At 33.9% G+C, this 23,164-nt stretch overlaps 1 protein-coding gene across 1 annotated transcript; it reads left to right on the forward strand.

Moving 5' to 3' along the window:
- The first annotated feature begins 19,133 nt into the window (after nucleotides 1–19,133).
- LOC113690640 (F-box/LRR-repeat protein At1g06630-like) lies at nucleotides 19,134–20,493 on the forward strand. Its single transcript, XM_027208634.1, has 3 exons — nucleotides 19,134–19,820; nucleotides 19,868–20,086; nucleotides 20,161–20,493. Exons 1-3 carry the CDS (start codon nucleotides 19,134–19,136, stop codon nucleotides 20,491–20,493), a joined length of 1,239 nt encoding a protein of 412 aa, XP_027064435.1.
- The last annotated feature ends 2,671 nt before the right edge of the window (nucleotides 20,494–23,164 follow it).

Genomic DNA, 23,164 nt, shown 5'->3' on the forward strand with positions numbered 1-23,164 from the left:
CCAAATTCTATAGAAATACATAACCTTATCAATTGGGTTTTTTGAATGAGGATTTTAATAAACTCAAGTTCGATTCAAAGAAAAATCTTCTATATTAGCTTGAGTTAAGCTCATTTATTTCTCTTAAATGGTTAGGTTTTAATCGATTTAACCCTAATTTAGCCAAAACTAAGCCCATTATTTAATTGAATTTCAAATTTATGTTCAAAAACTTGGTTAAAATCTATTTTTAAGGGTCCGAATCGGTTGAGTTTGAGTGAATGCAAATTTTTATATATCAAAACCCTCGATTTACTTTATAATTCTAAGTTTCAAACTACTCTATTTTAATAAAAGTTATAAATATTAAAATTTTTATTAAATATTAAATTAATTTATTAATGTTTTATAAAATATTAAATTATTTTGTGAACCCAATTGATATCCGACCCGTGAACCAAAGCGCTGACTAACTCATGAAAATCGAATTAGTGATTTTGTGAATTGTCTCAAGATTCGCTAATGCGGATATCCATATATTTGCATATCCGTATTATGCGGATCGTATCAGTTGGATATTCAATCCGTATTCGATTTTTTCTTTTAAAAAATTATAAATTCTTAAGATAGAATGAAATTTAAATGCACTATAGTTTCAAAAGTATCATATAAGTGAAATATTGTACTTACATATGAGTATTTAGTCATTAAAAAAGAGTTTTTTTTTGTCTAAATTAATCTTTTTTTGTTGCAATATAAAGTAACTTCCATAATTTTTTTCATTTTTTATTCAAACAAAAAAGATACAATATTTCATCTATAATTTTTTGATCAATAAAATATATGACCATATTTCTAAAAACTTAACACCATATACAAAGAAAACCTATTTTGAAAGAGGACACAAAAATAAAAATAATAAACAAGAGATAAAACTATTATAAATTAGTGGATTCGATGTATAAAAAATTCTAAAAAATTTTAAAAAATATTATACAGATCACAAAAAATAATATCTAAATCCAATATGCATTACTCCTTGATCCGGATGTAACCCAATCCACGTATGATCTGCCAGATCGGATATCCCCTAATTCGAATCGGATCACTAGATTTTTCATATGACGAGGTCAAGATGCAAACCTCTATCGTTGGATGCGCTCACAGGATATCAAATAGAAAGTAAATAACAAACAAAAGGGTATTAATTTATTAATGAGTACCTGTTACTCGTCAAGATCTACGTTAGGTATTAGATTTTTGAAAAGGTAAGATTTATTAGCGAAAGCATACACCACCTCCTCACCCCTGATGGTGATGGTTTGATGACTATCAAGTTGGAATCTACATACTGTGGCTGCTTACTTTCAGTCAGTGTGGAATGGTCTAATCTAAGCCAATATATATCTTTTTCATATTTTAGTGTATGATTTATTAATCTGTAAGGATATATATTTGTTTGCTTTTGTGGTTTATTATGCTTACAACATCCGCCCTGTGTTTATACTAGGGTGAATCTAATGTAGTAATTCATTGTACATACGTTAGTTATTGTTTTGTGTGTGGGATTAGGGTGTGGAAGAAGGCGAGTTGTTGAGATGCAAATTCTCACCTAAAGCAATATTGTTCAGCAGCATATCATTGTTGTACGTCATCATATGACCCTATTTTTTATTGCATGTCTTAATCTGTTTTCTTCCGGTCAAAATTTCCAAGTCTTCCTTCACAATTCTGGCTTTCCAAGTCTATTCCTTATTTCAATTGCCTTCTGGCTTGCCTCTGCTGATTACATCTAGTATTGCAGAATGATGAAGCAATGAAGAAGAAAAAATTCCCAAGTATCTGGGATAGCTGAGGACGTTTGGACTGACTTCAAGAAATCAGTTTATGCACAATGAAAATCAAAGTTTGATCAGTCATTCCTCGAAGTCGTTGTTAGTCATCGGTTGATGGGATTACTCTTGTCTTTTTTGCTGATTGATTTTAATATTAATTGTTCTTTCCTCTACCTCAAAATCGATAGATACATGGTTCTTGAAAGTCGGCAATATGCTTCTAGATGCCGGCCAGGGATGCTTTTGTTTGCAGTTCATCACTGTTCATATCTTGTTATCCTGTTTCATTTGATACTGTTCGTCTTCCGTTTCTATCAGTTTTGATTACTTCAGACTTGGCAACTGATAAGTTCATTGATCTTGTTATCCAATTAAATAGTTATAATGGAATTGACTCATGGAACTGATAGTCTTGTCTAATGAGACGCTACGCTTTGAAGGCATACCAAGAACACTGCATAGTTCATGGTAAAAGACCAAAATAGCTAAACATGTATCATTGAACAAATACTAATTATCAGAAGTCAAAGCCAGATATCTGGATTCTATCCAACTATAGTCACGAGAGAATCCACCTTGTTGAACTTGAGTTTGATGGGAATTCCTGGCTTAATCATGGGAGAGGACGTGCACATATAAACTTGAGATTCAATTCCATCCAATTCGATCCAATTTGATCAGAAAATTAGGATACTTGATCTGTATTATTTGATCGGATCAAAAGAGAATCGGATACTCACTTAGATGTGGGGCGGGTTAGGGTCACATACCCACCCCACATATATATTTTTTAATTTTTGTATATATACTATAAAATAATATTTTTAGAGCTATATGAGTAATTTCAGTGAACAAATTGCATTACACATATGAGAGACTATAGCTTATTTACAAGATTCATTTGTAGAGATTATAATTTTATGTTTTATAGAAAAGAGTTTAATTAATGTGGAATATATATTTAAACAAAGGTGCTACTTATTTCAAACTTTTATTGATTTTGAATTCTTTTAATTTTTTCCTTTTTCTTGTATTCTCTTCGCATGTTTGTTTCTTGGTGGGAAAATTTTTTTGAGAAAAAAAATCTTTATTAAAGTTTAGATGAATGTGTAAAATACAAAATTAAATAATAAGTGGGGCGGACTGGATACCCATTGCCCCAATCCTATCTCAGCGGGTACCCTATAACCTGATACTCGCTGATATGCGAGACAGAAAAGAATCAGAAAATAGCTGACTCATAAGGTATAGATTGGGTTGGGTTAGCCAAATGGTACACGTTACCGGAAGGTGAATATAGAAAACATTTTATTCGTAAGGTGCATTGTCACTTACTAAGTTTAGAAAGCTACTAAGATTTTCATCAACTTGGAAATTTAGATCGTCAAATTTGAAAAAGTGGAAATTGCTAAATGCCTAAGATTGCAGGGAGGAAGTGTCTTCTGATTTACTTTCAATAAACCATCAATTTGAAACTGAAATTTAGCCAATCATTCAACAAAGGTTTCTTCTTGTCCTTTGTTTGTTTTAATTCATTATTGATGGCTACTTCTTTTATACTTTTTTCGTCTTTCTGCTTAGATGTTCTTTAGGTTCTTGAAGCATCCAATGTATTTGGCTCCAAGAGTTAGAGATTTTTCTTGGTTCGAATCCCCATGTTCTCTCATCACTTTTTAGATCCTATCTCTCCCCTGCTGGAAAAAATGCTTATTAAAAAAAAGCATCCAATGTGCATTTTGTTTGTGCTCATTTAGGATGTAAAATATGTTGAAGAAGCTAAGACTGATTTTTCCTTATTTTCTTCTAGATATACTTTCTGTAGGTTCACGAAGACTCCCCCCCCCCCCCCCCCCCCCCCCTCTCCCTCTCCCTCTCCCACCCTAAGAACTATAAGCCTTCAGATCCTTGGGTTCCCAGGCAATATTTTTCGGTGATTTACTTTAGTCATGAGGGTAATACAACGTTATAGTATTTAATAAATAAAACAGACTTTCCTTGTCAGTTTGAAATGATTATGGATCAAGTACTGAACTGAAGCATGAGAAGAATGTAAATGTTCGTTTCAATAGAAAATAAAATTGAGTGATTGGATCGCAAAAACAAGATTTCCTAAGTCCATCTACCTGAAACTTTGCTAAATTACAAGTTGGAGTTTTATCAAGTGGAACTCATCACCTCATAACAATGGCGATATGTTCAACAAAATCTCCTCAATTTCCACAAGGGTTAAAAACTTTTAAATCTCATGAACTTCATTTTCAGTTGTACTTTACCCACCCTCAACTCAATAAATAGAGATTTTGTCCTCCTACTTTTTGTTTTAGAATAAAAGTGTCTAGTCGATATTAATTATTATTTTACTTCTTTTATTTCTCTTTTTTTACCCTTTGTCTACTTGTCTCTTTTCTTTTTTTATTCCAAAATTACTCTCTTCTCTCATATGATCAACAACTTTCTTCTCTTTACTATTGCAATCTATATATTGATTTTAATCTTCTTAAACTTATCATTTATTTATTTTTTACTTTTTGAATGATCATAAAGTCTATGCTATAATAAAGTAATGTTATTTATACATATAGATTATTTCACATATTACTTAAATCAATACATCTAGAGTTTAGAATAAATTACTTTTAATAACAATGGCAACAAATTCAGATCGTAATACTTAATGGTTTATTAACTATGTACAAAAAAAGAATAAAAATATGGGTTACTTTATTTTTTGGGATATAATTTTAAATATTAATTAATTTAAAGTTCTAGTTCACTAATATTTTTTAAATAGCCAAATTGTTAGTAACGTACACTTTTTGACTATAACAGACATATATTAGTTTTTTTACACTATAAAGTTTTTCTTGAATTTTCTAAAAGTGTAAATAAATAAATAAAATAAGAATGAAATTGTAAGTAAAAAATAATTGCAATATTATAATAAACATACAAATTAGTAATACTAATAGAAAAGTGAAACAAAATAGTGACAGAGAGAAGTGAAAAATAATAAAAAAATAAAAAATAAAAGAAAGTAGTGGAAAAGGAAAAATAAGGGAATGAATAATAAAAATAAAATATAAGAGAATTTTTGTTTTAAAATATCAAATGGGAGTGAAGTACTTATTTAATGAGTTCATAGGGGCAAAACACAATTGAGGCTAATGTATATGGAGATTTAGTGCATTTAACCCTTTCTATAATGAATTAGTTCGGAAAGAGTACAATCTTCTCTTTGCTATATCAATGAAAGTTATTATTTTGCCAAAGAAAAAAAAAGTGCAATCTTTGGTTTAATACAAGTGATATCCTCCTTATGAATGATAGACAATTTTAAGGGTTGTTATCACTTTTTCATTTTTTATTTTTTAGATTATTATCATTTTACCCCCTTAAGGTTTGGTGCCACTTCTCAATTTCCCTCTTTAAGTTACTTTTTAATCATTTTACTCCCAAAATTAACGGTCAAACTTAACAGAGTCTGTTAATTCAAATGAAAAGACATGTTTATCCCTAAAAATTATTATCATTTTATCCTCATAAACTATAGCCTTATGATCAATTTACCCCCAAAGTTATTTTTTAGGTAATTGATCCCACCATTAAACCAATTTTGCAAGTTAAATTTTTTTTTAAAAAGTACCCTCCTCTTTGTCTAATAAAAATAAAGAAAAATTTAGAGTGGCTCTTCTTTTTTTTTTTTTAGTATCAAGCAAAAAATCAGAAAATTAATCTTTTTCTTCTTGGCAATCTTATTAATTTTGAAAAAAAAATTAGAAAGATAGCTAGGGAGGGAGAGAGAGAGAGAGCTCAACTCTTTTTTAAAATATACAAATAAAAAGAATTTAATTTTTTATTATTTTAAAAATACTTTATTTTTCTGTTTACTACCCAATTCCAATCATAATCCTGATAATGTTAAAGTAATACGATAATATTTGATTGTTCCTTATTTTTTCTTTGTAAAATCTAATTTTCTATCGTTCTCTCATAGCTCTTTTTCTTTTTCGAGTATTAATAAATGTGAATAAAGTAATTTGAGAAAATCTTTTTCTTTTTATGTTTTTGGAACTCTTAGAGTGGGAAAAAAAGAATAGCCATTCCAACTTCTTTATTTTTAATTATGTATAAAAAAGAGTAAATACTTTTAAAAAAATTTTGAACATACTGGCTAGGTTGACAATGGGGTAAAATGAATAGAAAATAATGTTAGGGAGTAAAGTGATTGTATCACTATAATTTAAAGGGATAAAATTATAATAACAATGTAGTAATGCTATAAAATAAAAGAAAATTTTTATCCAAAATTAATTACTATGCTGAGTTGAATTACCTATGGGAGTGGAATGACTAAAATATAACATTAAGGGGTAAATGGATGGTAATGATATAGTTTAAAGGGGTCAAGTGAGAATTACCCTAATTTTAAAGAACAAATATAAGATGGAACACATTGAGTTTTGTTCATTAAAAGTACTGCAGCTTTGTATAACTTACTAGAAGCCCATTCTTAGAGACTTCAAAATGATTGCCCAAAATTGAGAAAATTAGTAACATCAAAATTGACAATGGGAATCCAAAATTGTGAAAGGATTCAAAACATCGCCTAACTGTATTGCTTAAGGGATTTGGAGTTTATGCGGCAAGTTGTAAAACAAAACATGTTCAAGTTTTTCTTGATAAGATAATAGAAACTACGAAAAATCATTGTAAAGAAAGCAATTGAAAAGAACGTGAAGCCCACCAAAGTCCAAATCTGTAAAGTCGAAGTAAAAATTACATTATTATAAACATAGACCCACTGATGATCAAAACCAAACCGCCATACCCAGGGCTGTTCTTTGCTCGAAGAGCTGAAGTTAAGGTACAAATGTCTTAAGGAACTTCTTAAGATCTTAAAGAAATTGAAAATCGATTGTTGTGAGAAGGATTATGGATATACTGTTGTTATAGAGTCCAAAAGTTTTGAAAGTTTTAACTACCAAGACACATCAGGTGACATATCAGGTGAAACAATGGTAAAGTTTGAGATAAATGCCCCAAATCTAAAATATTTGGCTTACAATGCTCAAAGCATTGGGTTGAACTTTATTCAAGTCCCAAAGCACCTTGTTAGAGCCAAATTATTGATAGGAGGGATTGGTACAGTAGATAGATATGCTCAGGATGCTTTTGAGCTTCTTCATAGCGTGCAACATATGAAATCACTTTGCTTAACAGAGAATATTCTAGAGGTACGCACTCTTTCGTGAGCACTTGGTTATGAATTTAAAGCTCTTTGCTTGAGTTGTAAATTGTAAGTTGTTCTTAATTCTTCTTCTCACTTGCATGAATGCTCTCTTTGATTTTGAACATTCTTTGCCAAATTTTGAAAATCTCACCAGATTGGAGCTTGACATTATCTTTGATTGGGACAAGTTACCTGGCATAGTTGAGAGCGTCCCTAACCTTGAGTCACTTATACTTGGCAAAGTGAGTTTTCATGAACTTTTTAATCAGACGATTAATCCTTTATATTGATATTTTGTCTTCAGTTCATGTCTCTGATTTTTGTGGGCAGGTATATTGGGACTTTGATCTAAAAAAATTTGAGCTACCAAGGCTTCTTCCCACACGCTTCATCAAACAGCTCAAGGAAATATAAATTGCAGAGTTGTATGGGAAAGCTTGTGAATTGAAGCTAGTGCAGTATGTTTTAAAGAATGGAAAATCTTTGAAGAAGATGACACTTGGACGCTCTAGAAAACCTTCAACTAACAAAAGGATAATGTCATTCAGGAGATGCTCGAAGCATTGCCAGGTTATGTTAAAAAAGAAGAGAAATATGTGGTTTCACTGGCGTTGACGCATGCTAAAAAAAATTTAAAGACACGATGCCTATGTATGGTGAAGGAGTCCAACTATAAACCGAATTGTTTTTCATATATTTCCTCCGTGCTTACATTGGCGGAAGATAAGATGTTCATGTATCTTGTGTGCTTGCAATTTCTACTGTTTAAGTATCATCCAAAGATGGCCTTCTAAGTTGGTTTAATCAAGTATGAGTGATAAGAATCTATAATGACATGCTTCCATCTGGCTTTCTTGTTGAGGTAGTATTGTTAATTGTTATTACTTGCAGGTTGATTTCTTGATACTATTAACGATTTTAAGGTTCAACTTCTTGAAATTCCGAGTACTTCAGTGAAAAGGTTGATTGTGTTTTGCAGTGGACATGAAACCAAATTACACAATATAGTTGTGGATGCGATCAATCTGAAGACTTTGAAGTATTCTGGACAATTTAGTTAATGCCCGAATCTTGAAAATTTGAATTTTGACTGTGATTCACGTTCTAAATTTGATATATCAAAAGCCTATAATCTCAAATTTTCGGTCCATGCAGATCATGAGCTAGGATTGTGCTTTGGTCACAATCTGAAGTCTCTTGTTAAAGCCAAGATACCAGTGGACTACAAATTTTCAACTGAAAGTAGAGCAAAATACAGTCAAGCTTCTGAGCTTATGCATGGATTGCAGAGTGTAAAATCACTGTGTCTATCAAATAAAATTTTGTTGCTAATTTCTTCTGAATATTCTTCAAATAGCTAGGAAAATGCATGTGCCGAAAAATGTCTAATAAAATGTACTTTTGTGAACTTTTAGAATAAAAATACAATTATAGTCAACTTAATTATAAGAAAAGAAAGGGAAAATTCAAGCATTGATTGAATGCATGTGCTCCGCACATTGTATGACTTTGAGGGAACTACGTGTGCTTATTATCCTGATACTATAACATCAATTAGTTATGTTGTCTATACTTGCTGTCATTAGGTTTTGCACTTTCTTGTATTTCCATGAATTCAAGCTTTCCTTTAGAGTTGTAGAATAGTTGATTTTCCACTTGCACATTGTTTTTGTTTTCTTCTCATTTCGTATGAAGGTTCTTTCTTATTTCCAATCTGTGTTGCCAACTTTTGCAAATCTGATCAGTTTAAAGCTTGAAGGTGGCTTTTGTTGTGAAGCTGACTCCATCTATTTGTGGAAGACCTTAGAAAGATTACCTGAAAGTTCCTCACATCTCGAAGTGCTTGTTTTTGGCAAAATGAGTTACTGTAACTCTTGCCATTTTTATTTTTTTTTCTGCATATAATAATGTTGAGTTACTGCATTTTTTTTTGGTATGATGATGGCAAAAGATACTAGAAATTTAAATGTCCTTTCGCTGTGGCTATTCCAGTATCCTTCGTTGAATGTCTTAGGAAAGTAAAAATCCAAAATCTCTGTGACGGCCAAGACTGTGAATTCAAGTTTGTAGAATATCTTTTACAGAATGGAAAAGCTTTAGAGAAGATAACTCTTGATACATTGCCGGACTGTACGCCAAAGGAGACACAACAATCTTTCCTTGGTGAAGGTAAGTTACTAGAGGAGTGCCTAGAGTTACAGCTCTTAATTGTGAAATTATGCCACTATTGCCTGGTCAATTTCGCAGGATATAGCTCTTGGAAACTATGTATTTTTATGCTTGGAAGATATCCATGGCTGTGCAGCGAAAATCTGTATTCTTAGACATATTAGGAAAATGCATACTATGCTCTTGTCAAGCACTCAAGCACGCACAAAACGGGTTAAGGGTTTCATAAACCGCCTCCCAAAAATCCCATTTGCCCCAGGTTTTTTTTCCCTTATTTGTCTTCTTTTCTTACTTTTTTTTGGCCCTCTTGCTTTACTGTTGCCTGCCCTTGTTGTTAGACTTGGAAACCTAATGAAAATAGGAATGTTTGAGCTGTTGTTATCTGCTTATGCGGCTGATTTCTGGACACTTTTGGCTGCTCTGCAACTCATACTGCTTTAAGGGTTTCATAAATCGACCCCCAAAAATCCCAGGTTTCTTTGCCTATCTTTAATTTTTTTTTTCTCGTTTGACTGTTGTCTACCCTTGTTGTTAAGGCTTGAGTGTTTATCTGATCATACGAGTGTTTCTTAGCAAAAAAATCCCTTTCCACTTTATCAGCTCTATAATATTAGATAAAAATGATGACAAATTTGAAAGCACCCCATGCCCAGATGTTGGTGATGTTGATAGGATCCGTGCCCTTCCTGAATCTCTTATCCGCCACATTTTATCGTTTCCCAACTAAAGAATCTGTAGCCACCTCAGTTCTATCCACCAGGTGGAGATACCTTTTTGCTTTGGTTCCTGAAATTGATCTCGAATTTGATCCAACAGATGATATTGCTCTAGATACAATTAAAACTGCTTGAGTTTATTGATATTCTGTGGCTCTTTAACTTCTTGAATCTCAATTATAGAATACTTCAATTCCGAGACATGACTCCCATTACAATATTCAAATTCAATATCAATTGGGTTTATGAAAAGTCTCACTTTCTTGGAGAGTATTATCTAGCTTGTTCAGAAAGATCCCTAACCTTGAAGTTCTTATTTTCAACATCTTAAGTTCTGATGCACTATCTTTGTTGTAATAATAATTGCAATAGGATTTTCACTTTTAATCTACTTTGAATGGATAGATGATTTTGGACAACATCAGTGAAAGCAACGAATTCGAGTCTCTCCTTCAAGAGGCTCTTCCAATTTGCTTCATCGAACAACTGAAGGAGATCGAAGTCAGACATTTCAGCATTAAGGAATGTGAACTCAAGCTAATTGAATATCTATTGCAGCATGGAAATGCGTTAAAGAAGATGAGTGTAGGTCCAGATCTAATTCCTTCAGTATGTGACAATATATTGTCATTCAAGAGGAGCTCTGTGGATTGCAATGTTGTATTGTCGACTTCTGATGATTTATGATAAAACTTGAAGAAAGGACAGGCATATTGTGACGCCCCCACTTCTCCCAAGGGCGAACCCAAGGGTATCCGCGGGACGCCTGCCCAACTCTCGCCAGGACTCGATACAAATTCCCTTCAAACTTAAGAATAACCAATCGATACTAAAAGTCGAAAATATAAAGGAAAGTCAATTCCTTAATAAACGTTCAAGTCTTACATCATAAGTTACCAAAATATCTTACATTACTAAAATATACAGCTTTCAAAAGTTGTCTAAACGAATACATTCAAAATTCTAATCAAAAGGACCATCAAATCGACCTCTCCATAATTCCTTCGGGGTAAGCGAATGCTCGTGAGGCCAAAAAAACATGCAACACGCGTAGTCCAAATAACAATAGCACTTACGCAAGAATGACAGCTATAATATTCAGGTGATTCACAATTTATACTAAGATACCCTTGAGTAGGATACAGAAGCTCTCATGAGCTAATTTCTATTTGCTTTGTCAAAATTCAATCCAATACTTCCTTGTGATGACATTCCATCACTCGATTAGGTAATCAAGTCCGTAGAATTTCACTTTTTCAAGTATGGTTCTGAGTCGACATGAGGGGTACCTCCTACCCGAATCGGTGTGGTACATGCTATCGCTCAGGGAATCGATTACACGTTTATGGTTCTGAGTCGACATGAGAGGTACCTCCCACCCGAATCGGTGTGGTACATGCTATCGCTCAGTGGTCGATGAGACATCGCTCCAATCGACTTATACTTTATTTATAGTTTTGAATCGACATGAGAGGTACCTCCCACCCTAATCGGTGTAGTACATGCTATCGCTCCGAAAACCAATTATAGCACTGAGACGGTATGAGAGGTACCTCCCACCCAGATTAGTGTGGTACATGCTATCCGCTCAGAACTCACGAGTTAAACATATTCATGTACAATTACCAATTATTGTTTATGGTTCTGAGTCGATATGAGAGATACCTCTCACCCGAATCGGTGTGGTACATACTATCGCTCAGGGAACCGAGTATAGCACTGAGCCGGGATGAGAGGTACCTCCCACCCGAATCGGTATGGTACATGCTTCCTCTCAGAGCTTACGAGTTAAATATGTTTATGAACAGTTACCGATCATGTGTATCCATGTAACAAGTATTGCATAATTAAAGGAAAGAGAGAATGAGGGTGTCCTCACATATATACACATAAGTCGAGGAGGCTCACTCTACTCGACATCACAACACAAATATGGTTGGCAATAACAGCACTTCACTTAATTCCTATAATAATTCATTTCACACAATTCGAATATCAATTCACATAGCACATTTTAACTATAGCATTCCTCAAAGGAGAATGAGCGCGATAAAGTACACACTCGTCTCAACAAATTTACGTATCATGTATAACACTTGTACAATTCACATTTCAATTACATAAGTATTTAACATGCACTTGACACTCACCAAGTCAATCAAGGAGAAATATTACTCGAAGTTCAAGCGTCCACCGTAGGATCCTCTTGAAGGTCCTCGTGCGAGCCTGAGCAATTAATAGTGAACAATTACTTATAAACCCCAATTATCAAGGAAGATTGCACGCTTGTACAATCCTAGAAAATTTTCCTAAAATGAGTCTAAATTACTCGCGAATTAAGGCTCAAAAGTGGGGTTTTAAAGTACAAGAGAAATCGAGTTTTCATCTTCGAAATCAAGTGTAAAACGTTCAAGTAATATCGAAGGAATAAGGAGAATTCGAAAAAACTCCATTTCCTTAAGATTTGGAAATTTCAGTTTTGATACGAGATCTTTGAAAAATCGTATCTCACTCTTTATAAGTCCAAAATTGGAAAATTTGGTACCGTTGGAATCCTCTTCCAAAGTACAAAAATTTCCTAGAAGACACCTTTTCAGGATTACAAATGGAAGGTATCCAAAATTTGGCTCAAAGTTGCTGTTTTAACACTAAGGCAGTTTTCGGGGTTGATTTTTGGCAAAGTTTGGAAATTCAGTAAAATTCACTTGATTTGAACTATCCTCCAAAATTTGGAAATCTATTAGAGTTGCAATCTAAGTTTAAAAAAAAAATAAACAAAACAAGATTCGGAGTTTTGAGCACCAAGATATGGTAGCTCAAAGTTACTAAGATTTCCTTGTTAATCAAGGGTTTTCCAAACTCAAATCATGAACTTTGGAAGTTTAGTTGAGCAGTGAAACGGACTCGGAATGGCACCAAAATTAGCAGTATAATGCTACCATATAAGGACTATTTCTCTATAAAATTTGGTAGAAAAATACGTACGGGAGATGGTTAACGAAACCACTAAAGTTCCAAGGCAAATCTGCCTTGGACTTCCGTTTTTCAGTTTTCAAGCATTTGGCCAAGGAAAATTCCTCAAACATGGTTCATTGGTGTAGAAAAGGTCTAATAAACATTCCAAGATAGGTTTGGTAGGTGATTAACACCAAGAATCTCGAATTAATAAGTCTCAACCAAGTTTAGTAATAATTCTGCCCAAAAGGAGGGTTTTCCTTCAAGAAGTCAGTTTCGAAATACGGCCACAAATCACTCAATTCAACTTGGAATTAGACGTGGTTGATGGCATTGGAAAACACATTCATAAAGATATAATTTCTTAGAAGGAACCATTTTCAAAATCTGTCCACAACTAGTCCACATTGGAGCCTCAAGTTGTAGTTCATGTTCTGCCTTCTAGAGAACTAACGAAACAGGGCAGCCAAGTTCAAATGGTTGGTACGGATTACTCATGTAGAATCAGGACATGAATTTTATATCATTGGAAAGCTGGAAATATCTAGTTTCCAGTGCCACAAACAGCACTCGATTTTGACATCGGAGTAACAAGTTATGGCTGAAAGAAAAAGACTACCTGGGCAATCCGAGAAAATTTCTCAGTTTTGTTAAACCTTTGAAATCACTACAATTGACCAACCAAATCATTTTATTTTTCAATGAAACTTTCGACACCATTCATATAACATGTATACATCAGAAATAAGTCAATTGGACCACTAAAAAGTGCTCAAAAGCACACGAAAATGACAGGGGCAGATTCGGAAGATTTTTGCCCATCACATCCTTTGAGTTTCCTTTCATCAATGCAACTTATTTCCACTAATTTAAGCACTAAACCAACATTAATAACATTAAAACTCATGAAATAAGTCCTCAAACTATTGTGGGAGTTCATAGAGCCCACATACCAATTTTTCCAACATAAACAAGCTACCCACATGGATTTGCAAGCTCATAAGTGCACTACTACTTCCATAAATCAAGATTTGAAGGATTGATCGTCCATTACCTCTCTTGATGAACTAGGCAGAAATTTCGGCCCCTAAGATGCTCAAGAAAACCGTGGAAAGCAGCCCTCTTTCCTAGCTTGATGTGTTCTCCAAGTGATTAGCTAAGTACGGTTGAAATTTGAGGTGAAATGGTGAAGGTTTAGTGAAGAAATTGAGGCTGTTTTTCTCTTCCTCTTGGTCGGCAGTTTGGAGCAGGAAAAGAAGAGCTAATGCTGAAGGTAAGTTTCCATGAGAAGCTTTATAAGTTGTGGCCAAAATTTGCTTCAAAGTCAACTAGGAATAGTGCGCGCACGCGCGCGTTTTGTGCTCGATTTCTCTCGAGTTTGTTGCACTAATGCACTAAACCTCTAATGCACTTACATTCATATAATTATTATTCACTCTTAATGGTCTAAAAATAAAGGTCTAAAGTCACTCAATTAATCGCACGCATAAAAACACGTACTTTTGATTTATACGCGATAGGGTGAGATTTCTAAGAAATTCTTATAACGATAGTGTAACTAACTAATATGTGAGCACTTAAACATGAAAATACTTATTTCAAGATTAATGTACAAGTCTCCAATTTTTCAAGCTAATAGTACGCTCAATTGGTTATTGCTTCCAAACGTGCATTCACTATTTTTACTTAACGAGCCTTTAAAAATTAAATTTTGAAACAAGTCACTTTAAAAATATAATTAAGTCATAGATCCATGTAATTAGGTTTAAAAAGGTTAGAAAATAATATTCGAGGCAATTAGTCAAATAAATAATTAAATGAGCTAGTAATAGGTGTTTAAAATCGAAAAATTTGCGAGTCCTCACACATATATCATTAGTTTCTTTCATTTTTTGTGTGCTGAGATCATCTGCTACAATCATGATTTGGTTCTTAATTTAATAATGCTTACTACATCTGCCTATATGCTTTTAAGTGGAGGAATCTACGATAATTAAAACCAATAGTTTTGCAGTATGCTAGAATTTTTGTGTTACCGTTCAGCACAACTATTTGATTCTCATAGATAGCTTGCTCTTATGAAATTTGGGGAAGAAAGCTAAGTGTTGATTTGCACGAGCCTCGACCGTACGTAAAGAGGAAAATCAATTCTTGCAGTGACAAATGTAGCATGTAGCCTTTAGTATTATGTTAATAGGTTATGGGAAAAATCCATAGGCGTTTTCTATTTTATTTTTCCACTGTCATATTACTATAGTCTAGTGGATCTTTTTGTAGGATTTTTCTACTCAAATTGGAGATGCAAGTGTGTTACCATATCTACTCAAGGTTTTTCTACTCAAGGATTTTTTGAAACGTTGACAGTGATGCTTGGAAGATAGCCATGTCTTGCAACCAAAATTTGTATTCGTAGACATATTAGGAATATGCATACTATGTACTTGTCACGCACACAGGACGCACGAAATGGGTTCAGGGTGGTTTCATAAACCTCCTCCCAAAAATCCCATTTGCCCCAGTTTCTTTTTTTCCCCTGTTGTTAGGGGTGAGCACGGGTCGGGTACCCGTTCCATTCATCATTTGGCTGACCCGACTCGCACCTTGCGGGTCAGCCATTTTTCTGATCCTTACCCGCCCTGCATATCAGCGGGTACCCGATTATAGGGTACCCACTGAGATAGGGTCGGGTCAGCGGGTACCCGCCCCATCCCATTTATCATTTAATTTTTTTAAAAAAATTATTTATACTAATTTAATTTTATATTTTACACATTCATCTAAGATTTAATAATTTTTTTTTCTCAAAAAAGGTTTCCCACTAACAAACAAGCATGTGAAGAGAATATAAGATAAAGGTTAAAAATTAAAAGAATTCAAAATCAATAAAAGTTTGAAATAAGTAACACAATTTTTAATATATATGTTCCACATTAATTAAACTTTTTTCTATAAAATATAAGATCATGACCTCTACAAATGAATTTTATAAATAAACTATAGTCTCTCATATTTGTAATGCAATTTATTCAATAAAATTATTTATTTAGTTTTAAATTATTATTTTATAGTGTGCGTATAAAAATAAAAATAAAAAATATATATATGAGAGGCGGATCGGGTACCCGCGGGTTTTTAATTATGTGACCCTAACCCGCCCCGCATCTTAGCTGGTACCCGACTCTCTTTTGACCCGATCAAATAATAAAAATCGAATATCCTAATTTTCGGATCGAATCGGATCGAATATGACTGGTTTTCGGGTTAACAGATAATTTTGCAGCTGAAGCTAACTGGGTAGCTTTTACAAAATGGAAAAGGTTTGAAGAAGATGATTGTTGATCATTTTCTAATGCCTTCAATTTGTAGAAGAAATTGTCATTCAAGAGGGCTTCGAAGATTACCAAATTATATTAGAGCATCTACAATGATTTACACTCTTTAGAGTGTAATTCACATGTCACATTAGTATTCCACTTTTTTCTTTTTTATTATATTCTCACTCACAATAGATTACATTCCACAAGGTGTAATAGCGCGGGTTCACAATTAAATCGAACATTTATTTTAATAATACATAACTCATATCCTATAAATAAATAAAGTAATTTTTTTAAAAAATAATTTTGTTATTTTTAAAAAATAATTTATTGACTTTCATTAAATTTTTTACCTTTTGAATTTTTTATTTTCTAAAAATAATATTATTAATTTCTAAACAATATATCTTTTTCTATCTCTCAAAAATATTATATTATTATTTTTTGAAAAATAATTATGCAATTATTAAACAAATATGTGATACCTCAAATGCAAAGATATCATAATAATTCATACTTAATTAATAATTCTTTGTGTAATTAATTGAACTCCATAACATAATATTATATAATTTAAATAAAATAAAATACAAAAAATAACAAAGTGAATACTGATGAAAATTAATCCGTTGCAACATAAAAAAATTTGTCTGCCCACCATTACACGGCCACAACGGTTGGCCGGACCCGTGTCATGAGAGGTCTCCGATGCAGATGCCCTTAGACGAAGATCTTTATGGCGATGTCAGCGAAGATCTTTAACGTATAGAAAGGATAGATTCTCGTTGTCATAGAAGTCGATATTCATGGGTTATTAACTTGTTTTTCATCTTCTGTATGCAGAAATGATTCCCTACAACAAAGCCAAGTATGGTCTTGTCTAATATCAGGAGTAGAACATCATCCTATGTGCTTCCTGTGAAGCAATCTAAGGTTATGGAAAAGGGTAAAAAATAAAAATGTCTCGGGTGATATATTTAATACACAAAAATTTTTTCGTAATTTTAAAATATACAAAATAATATCTCATATTTTGAACTAAATTGTAAATTAATAGAATTCATTAAAGTTAACGAAAATAACAATCTTGACTATTAAACTTATCGGATTTCATTAAATTTACTAGATTCCGTTAAGTTTCCGTTAAATTTATCGAATTCCGTTAAATTTAACGAATTCTGTTAGTTTATAATTTAGTTTAAAATATGAAGTGCTGTTTTTTATGTTTTGAAATCATGGAGAATTTTTCTGTGTATTAGCTATATTACACAGAGTTTTTTTTGTTTTTAAGCCTTATGGAAAACCATTTTTTTTGCTGTTTGTCAGATTGCACTTGTTCTTGCTTTTTATGCAAAGTGGATAGCCGTGAAATTTTTGAAGGAAACTGGGTCTAAATTTATGTGAAGCCATAAATTATAAAGATCAAAAATCATTCTGCAACAATTAAATTCACCTGTAGTCTTTTGCGATGGGCTATTAAAAACATCTAGTAGTCCAGCAGGACACTCTCGAGTGTTTGATTGCACGGTATGCGAAATAGCTGAAATCATTTGGCTAGAACTATAGGCGCTAGAAAATCCATTGATATCGGTTTTCTTTTCTCACAAGTAGATAGAAACACACACACAGTTAGAGTAACACTCAGGAAATCATCAAATAACGGTCCATAGAACAATCTAAGGGGGACCTACAAAGCAATCCAAATCAACCAATTGGTAACAAAACGGATCATTTGTGTACCTTAAATCCAGAGTAACTATCCCATGATCGGGAAGCCCCTATCCCCCTCCCGAGCACAATCTCGCGACATAAGTGATTTTTTTTCCCACAAGTAGATAAAAACACACACATAATTAGAGTAACACTCAGAAAGTCATCAAAAAACGGTCCAAAGTACAATTTAAGGGGACCCACAAATCAATCCATTGATATCGGTTTACTAAACTACTTTTCCCCATGACGTGATGGTTAAAGTAGGCATGTCACCTTCATAAGTATTAAAACAAATTTAAATATATATTATTACTGCTTGGAATTGACTTTGGAGATATGTTTGGATTCAAACTTGGTTTGAGTGTTTAATCGAGTTACTCAAATTCGGGTTCGCATCTCGTTCCCCGATTTGCCCCTTGCTCTCGGCTTCTCAACTTTGTATGTCCCCAATTATAACACCTTTTATTCATTTTATTTCATAACAAACCACTAGATTTACATCACATCTGTACCGGCTGTACATGAAAAAGTAATTAATCAAATACTATTAAACTTCAAATGCCAATCTTTGACCTAAAGCATACATATGGTGCTTGGAAATTCTTGAGCTGCTGCTTCTGCTTCAGCGGCTAGTTTCTGAACACTTTGGCTTCTCTGCAACTCGAAGCAATCAAGGGTTTCATAAATCTCAGGTGTTTCTTGTTCCAGCTTTTCCTTTACTTTTCTCTTCTGTTGCATGCCCTTGTCTACAGACTCAGAAATTCATCTGATATTTATGTTGGCAAAAGATCCCTTTTCCCTTTATAAGCTCTGTTTTGGGAAAATTGACTAAAACCCCATTTGATCTTTTTCAGTAATCAAGAGAAATAACAGCATAGTTAATGATGATGAAAAGCACCCCAGGCTCAGATGTTGGTAGTGTTGATAGGATCAGTGCCCTTCCAGACCCTCTAATTTGCCACATTTTATCGTTTCTCCCACTGAAAGAATCTGCAGCCACCTCAGTTCTATCCACCAGGTGGAAATTCCTTTTTGCTTCACTTGCTGATATTGATCTCCAATTCAAGTCAACTTATAGGCCTAAAGTCAGAAAATCTGTCCTTGAGTTTATTGATAGTCAAAGGCTCATTAAGTTCTTATATCTTGCCTGGCGAATACTTCAATTCCGAGATGGGTTCCCATTACAAAACTTACACTCTCCGTTTTCTGGATTTATGAAATGGTTGATAAAAAGTTCCGATCGCTAATTGACTCGTGGATATCTGCTGCACTTTTGTTTAACGTTCAAGAACTTGAAATATTTGTCTCAATTCGACATTATGCAATAAATTGTCCCGGAATTTTAACGTGCAAAACCTTAGTTTCTCTGCGACTACTGGTGGATTCAGAAGTCCCCAGTTTAGTGGTTTTACCAAATCTTAAGGTGCTTCACATGTCGTTAAAGGGACAAGTTGTTGATTCTGTTCGAAGGCTTATTCAAGGTTGCCCTCTGCTTGAAGAACTGGATGTAGCATTAGACTTACAATCTGTGGAGGATGAGGAGACTAATGATGCTGAAGCTGATGTAGTTGATTTCAGTGGTCCTTCGATCAAAAGATTGAGAATTGAACTGTGGGGAGGTGAGTGTACTGTTCTTGTGGATTCAGGTGTTCTGGAACATTTGGCATATGATGCTCCTAGACATGATGGCGAGCATCAGGTCATCTTCAATGTCCCAAACCTTACACATTTTTCCTACTCTGCACCTGCAATTGGAGTTAATTTCATTCAAAACCTAAACTCTCTTGTTGAAGCTAGTATAGGAGCTGGATTGTGCAAGGATCAACTAAACAGTCGTGATGCTATTGATCATCTTATAAGGGTGAAAACAGTGAAATCACTTTCCTTAAGACAGGACATTCTGGAGGTACGTTGTCTTCTAATAATTTATTTAGCTGTTCTCTATAATTTCAGGATGTCATATATTCAGATGATAAATCCTTATTGCTCTGGTTCATTTCCATGAAGGCTCTCTATGATTCCCAAGATTTCCTGCCGATTTTCAAGAATTTGACGAGCCTGACGCTTGTATGCAGCTGCAATCCTGATGAAACTGACCATATCCTTTCTTGGAAAGCGTTAGCTAGCTTATTTGGGAAGGCCCCTAGCCTTGAGGCTCTCACTTTTTGGAAGGTAAATATGATGCTGTGTTTTATCCCAAAAACCGTTTCATTAGGCTTTGCAGTTTAATCTTCTCGAATGGACAGGTGTGTTTGGGCAATGTCATTGAGAACGAAGAATTGGAGTGCTTGTTTTCAGAGGCTCTCCCCATATGCTTCATCAAACTTCTGAAGGAAATTGAATTTAAGTTTCTTTACAAGGAGGAAGAAGAATGTCAATTGAAGCTGATTGAGTATCTTTTGAAAAATGGGAAAGCTCTAAAGAAGATGACTGTTGGTCATTTTCTGATGCCTTCAGTTTGTAGAAGAATATTGTCATTCAAGAGAGGCTCTGAAGATTGTGAAATCGTATTAGACGAAGCCAAGAAGAATTTTGGCGATATCTGTGATGATCTCCAAGAAACGTTAAGGAAGGGATAGATTCTCTTTGTCAGAGAAGTAAATATTGCCAGGTTATAATTTATTTTTGTGTTTCGTATGCTGAAATGATTTACTACAAAAAACCGAAACCTGGTCTTGTACAGTATCATGTGTACTGCATCTTCCTATGTGCTTACTGTGTAGAAATCTTTGGTTCAAGGAAATCCAGTTTTTGCTGTCTGCTAGATTGGTTTCATTCTCGCTTTTTATTGAAATGGGATGTTAATAGACAGCTTGCAGTCATGAAATTTTTGGGAGAACGCTTGGTCTAAATTTATGTGAGCCATCAATTAAAAACAGCAAATTCATTCTGCGACGACTAACTTCACCTGTAATCTTTGACAGATGCTATTTAAAACATCTAGGAGACCCTTGAGTATTTGGTAATAGGGTATGCAAAACTGTTGAAATCTAGGAGACCCTTGATTATTTGGTTATAGCCTTAGGTAATAGAAAATCCATTGAAGTCTGCTTTCTACTTTACTTTTCCTTGACATATAGCTATAGTCTTCCGGATCTGTTGATAGGTTATAATTTGTTACTACATTTATAATTATTTTTCCCCTTGATTTTAGCCAAATATTGTTTTAATTGTCGGATTCTACTTATATTTGATTAATGGTGCCAATTGTAGGAAAAGGAGCAAAACGTGATTAAAAGTGGCAATTTTCCAATTCATTGGATGGTGGCACGTTTGGGGTTGGTTTCCAAGTCCGAGTCGAATTCAAAGCAATTTTTGAAGGAAGATTTTGAAGATTTTAATCTTCATTATTAGTTTTAATATTGGATTAGAAAACTTGGAATATTTTCTATTATGGTTTCTTTTCCTATTTAGGAGATTAGTTTTATTTGCTAGTAGACTTCAATTAGGAAACAAAAAATAATAAGGGAAGCCAAATTCCCGTTTGATTAGGACTTCAGCCAAGAAAACAAGAAAAAGAGCCGTGACTCTTTGGGAAAAGGAGAAGGCCGGATCCCGCGTGATTAAGAGTTGAAGGCGGCAACAAATTCGGGAGAAACAATTCGGCTGGGACTTAGGTCTTTGTATTTTTTCTTTTTAGCCGACCTTGGGGAGGACAATTGCTTTGATTTTGATTTTCGTCTTTGACTTTTCTTCCATGGCCGATTTGGCCAGGAACAATCTTGTAAACTTCAGGTAGCTCTTTCGCATGGTTGTTCTCCATTAATGGAGGACTAACCTCCTAATTCTAGTCAAGAGAACAACTGAAGACTTGGTTCAGCATTTACTGTGAGATCGAAATTATTTTAATCGTTTCCTCATTTATTGGTATTTATGTGTTTCCTGTTTTTAATTGTTATAGTCCTTATGTATGATTGATTAGTGCGCAATAATTAATTATTCATATAGGCTATTTTGCTAAATAGAGGTAATTGAATCCGTAATTGTTCGTTATCTCTATCTTAGTAGCAACTGGCGTAATTGGGTTTATGTCAGGGGAGCATACGATCTAGCTTAAACAAACCCTCGTAGCGTGTTTGTTAGTTAGGATTGGGTCTTTCTAATTATTAATGCAATCTAGAAATTAAATCCTACGATCGTATCTAGGGTTGTTTCCGGGTTAGAGAAATAGTTAACGGTCGTACCTTAACTATCGAGAAATTAAAGAAAGGTTGGTTGTTTATCGCGTGCATGACAACTATAATTAATCTATTGATAGATGTTGGAATTATCTGTGAATCGATGATCAGTGCATGAACCATTTCTGAAGTGCACCTTTGGCTAGAGCTCTCCCAATTATTTCTGTTAATTAAATTCTTTTTTGCATTTGAGTTATTTAGTTCATTAGCATTTAATACTAAAACTTACTCTAAAGGGAGCAAATTTCTCCCCAATCCCTGTGAATTCGACCCTACTCACCACTATATACAAAATCTGTATTTTTCTTGAGTAGGTAATTATTATTGTACAGGTTCGGCACCTGTCATCTGTTCATGTAATTTATCTACTCAAAACTAGATCTTTTAATTGCTACATACGGGAAGTGAATAAATTTAAAGCAAATGGAGGATCAAAGCCTATCAAAACACAATTAATCTACTATAAGAGGCTCCCACAATGTCCCTTGACAAGGAGTTCTTAACAGGGGCAGTGGACGAGGAAGGACCGTTGGGCCTGGTTGCAAACTCAAACTCATTCTCACCAAAACATCTGCACACTGATTTTCTTTCCTTCAAAAGTGATCTAGCGTGTGCACTGCCATCTGTAATTCAATAGCTCTTGAATTTGCCAAATAAGGTTTGAATGCGCTTGGACAGTTTTTTGGAAAACCAAACAGATGGCCTTAGATAAATTCTACTTTATTTTGACTGTAAGTCCCAAGCCATTAGAAGTCGTCTCCATAAAGCCATAATTCTGCAATAAGGTTTGGCACGAACCCAATATTTTGGGAGATTTACTATTCAGTGTGAAAGATTGTATGCCATGTGTTGTCACGAACCAAAATGGTCCCAAAAAAAAAAAAAAAAAAAAAGCAAGGGAGGAAACATCCTAGAGTGCAAATATTTGTTGAACTTGACTAAGGAGTTATTTTCCTAGACATGCCTGGATACTGTCATACTTGTCTTGTACTAGAATTAAGCAACTTACTTTACACCAAACATGATTCAAGATCTTAAGCAATAACTAACTTAAAGTGAAAATACAAATAAT

Source organism: Coffea arabica, chromosome 1e (genome assembly GCF_036785885.1).
Source record: "Coffea arabica cultivar ET-39 chromosome 1e, Coffea Arabica ET-39 HiFi, whole genome shotgun sequence".
NCBI classification, from domain to species: domain Eukaryota; kingdom Viridiplantae; phylum Streptophyta; class Magnoliopsida; order Gentianales; family Rubiaceae; genus Coffea; species Coffea arabica.

What these genes read in the sequence shown, in the direction of transcription:
- LOC113690640 (XM_027208634.1), top strand. Translation starts at nt 19,134, where the DNA reads ATGGTTGATAAAAAGTTCCGATCGCTAATTGACTCGTGGATATCTGCT. An exon ending in TAAGACAGGACATTCTGGAG is followed by an intron (nt 19,821 to 19,867) that starts GTACGTTGTCTT and finishes CTATAATTTCAG; the next exon opens with GATGTCATATATTCAGATGA. An exon ending in AGGCTCTCACTTTTTGGAAG is followed by an intron (nt 20,087 to 20,160) that starts GTAAATATGATG and finishes TCGAATGGACAG; the next exon opens with GTGTGTTTGGGCAATGTCAT.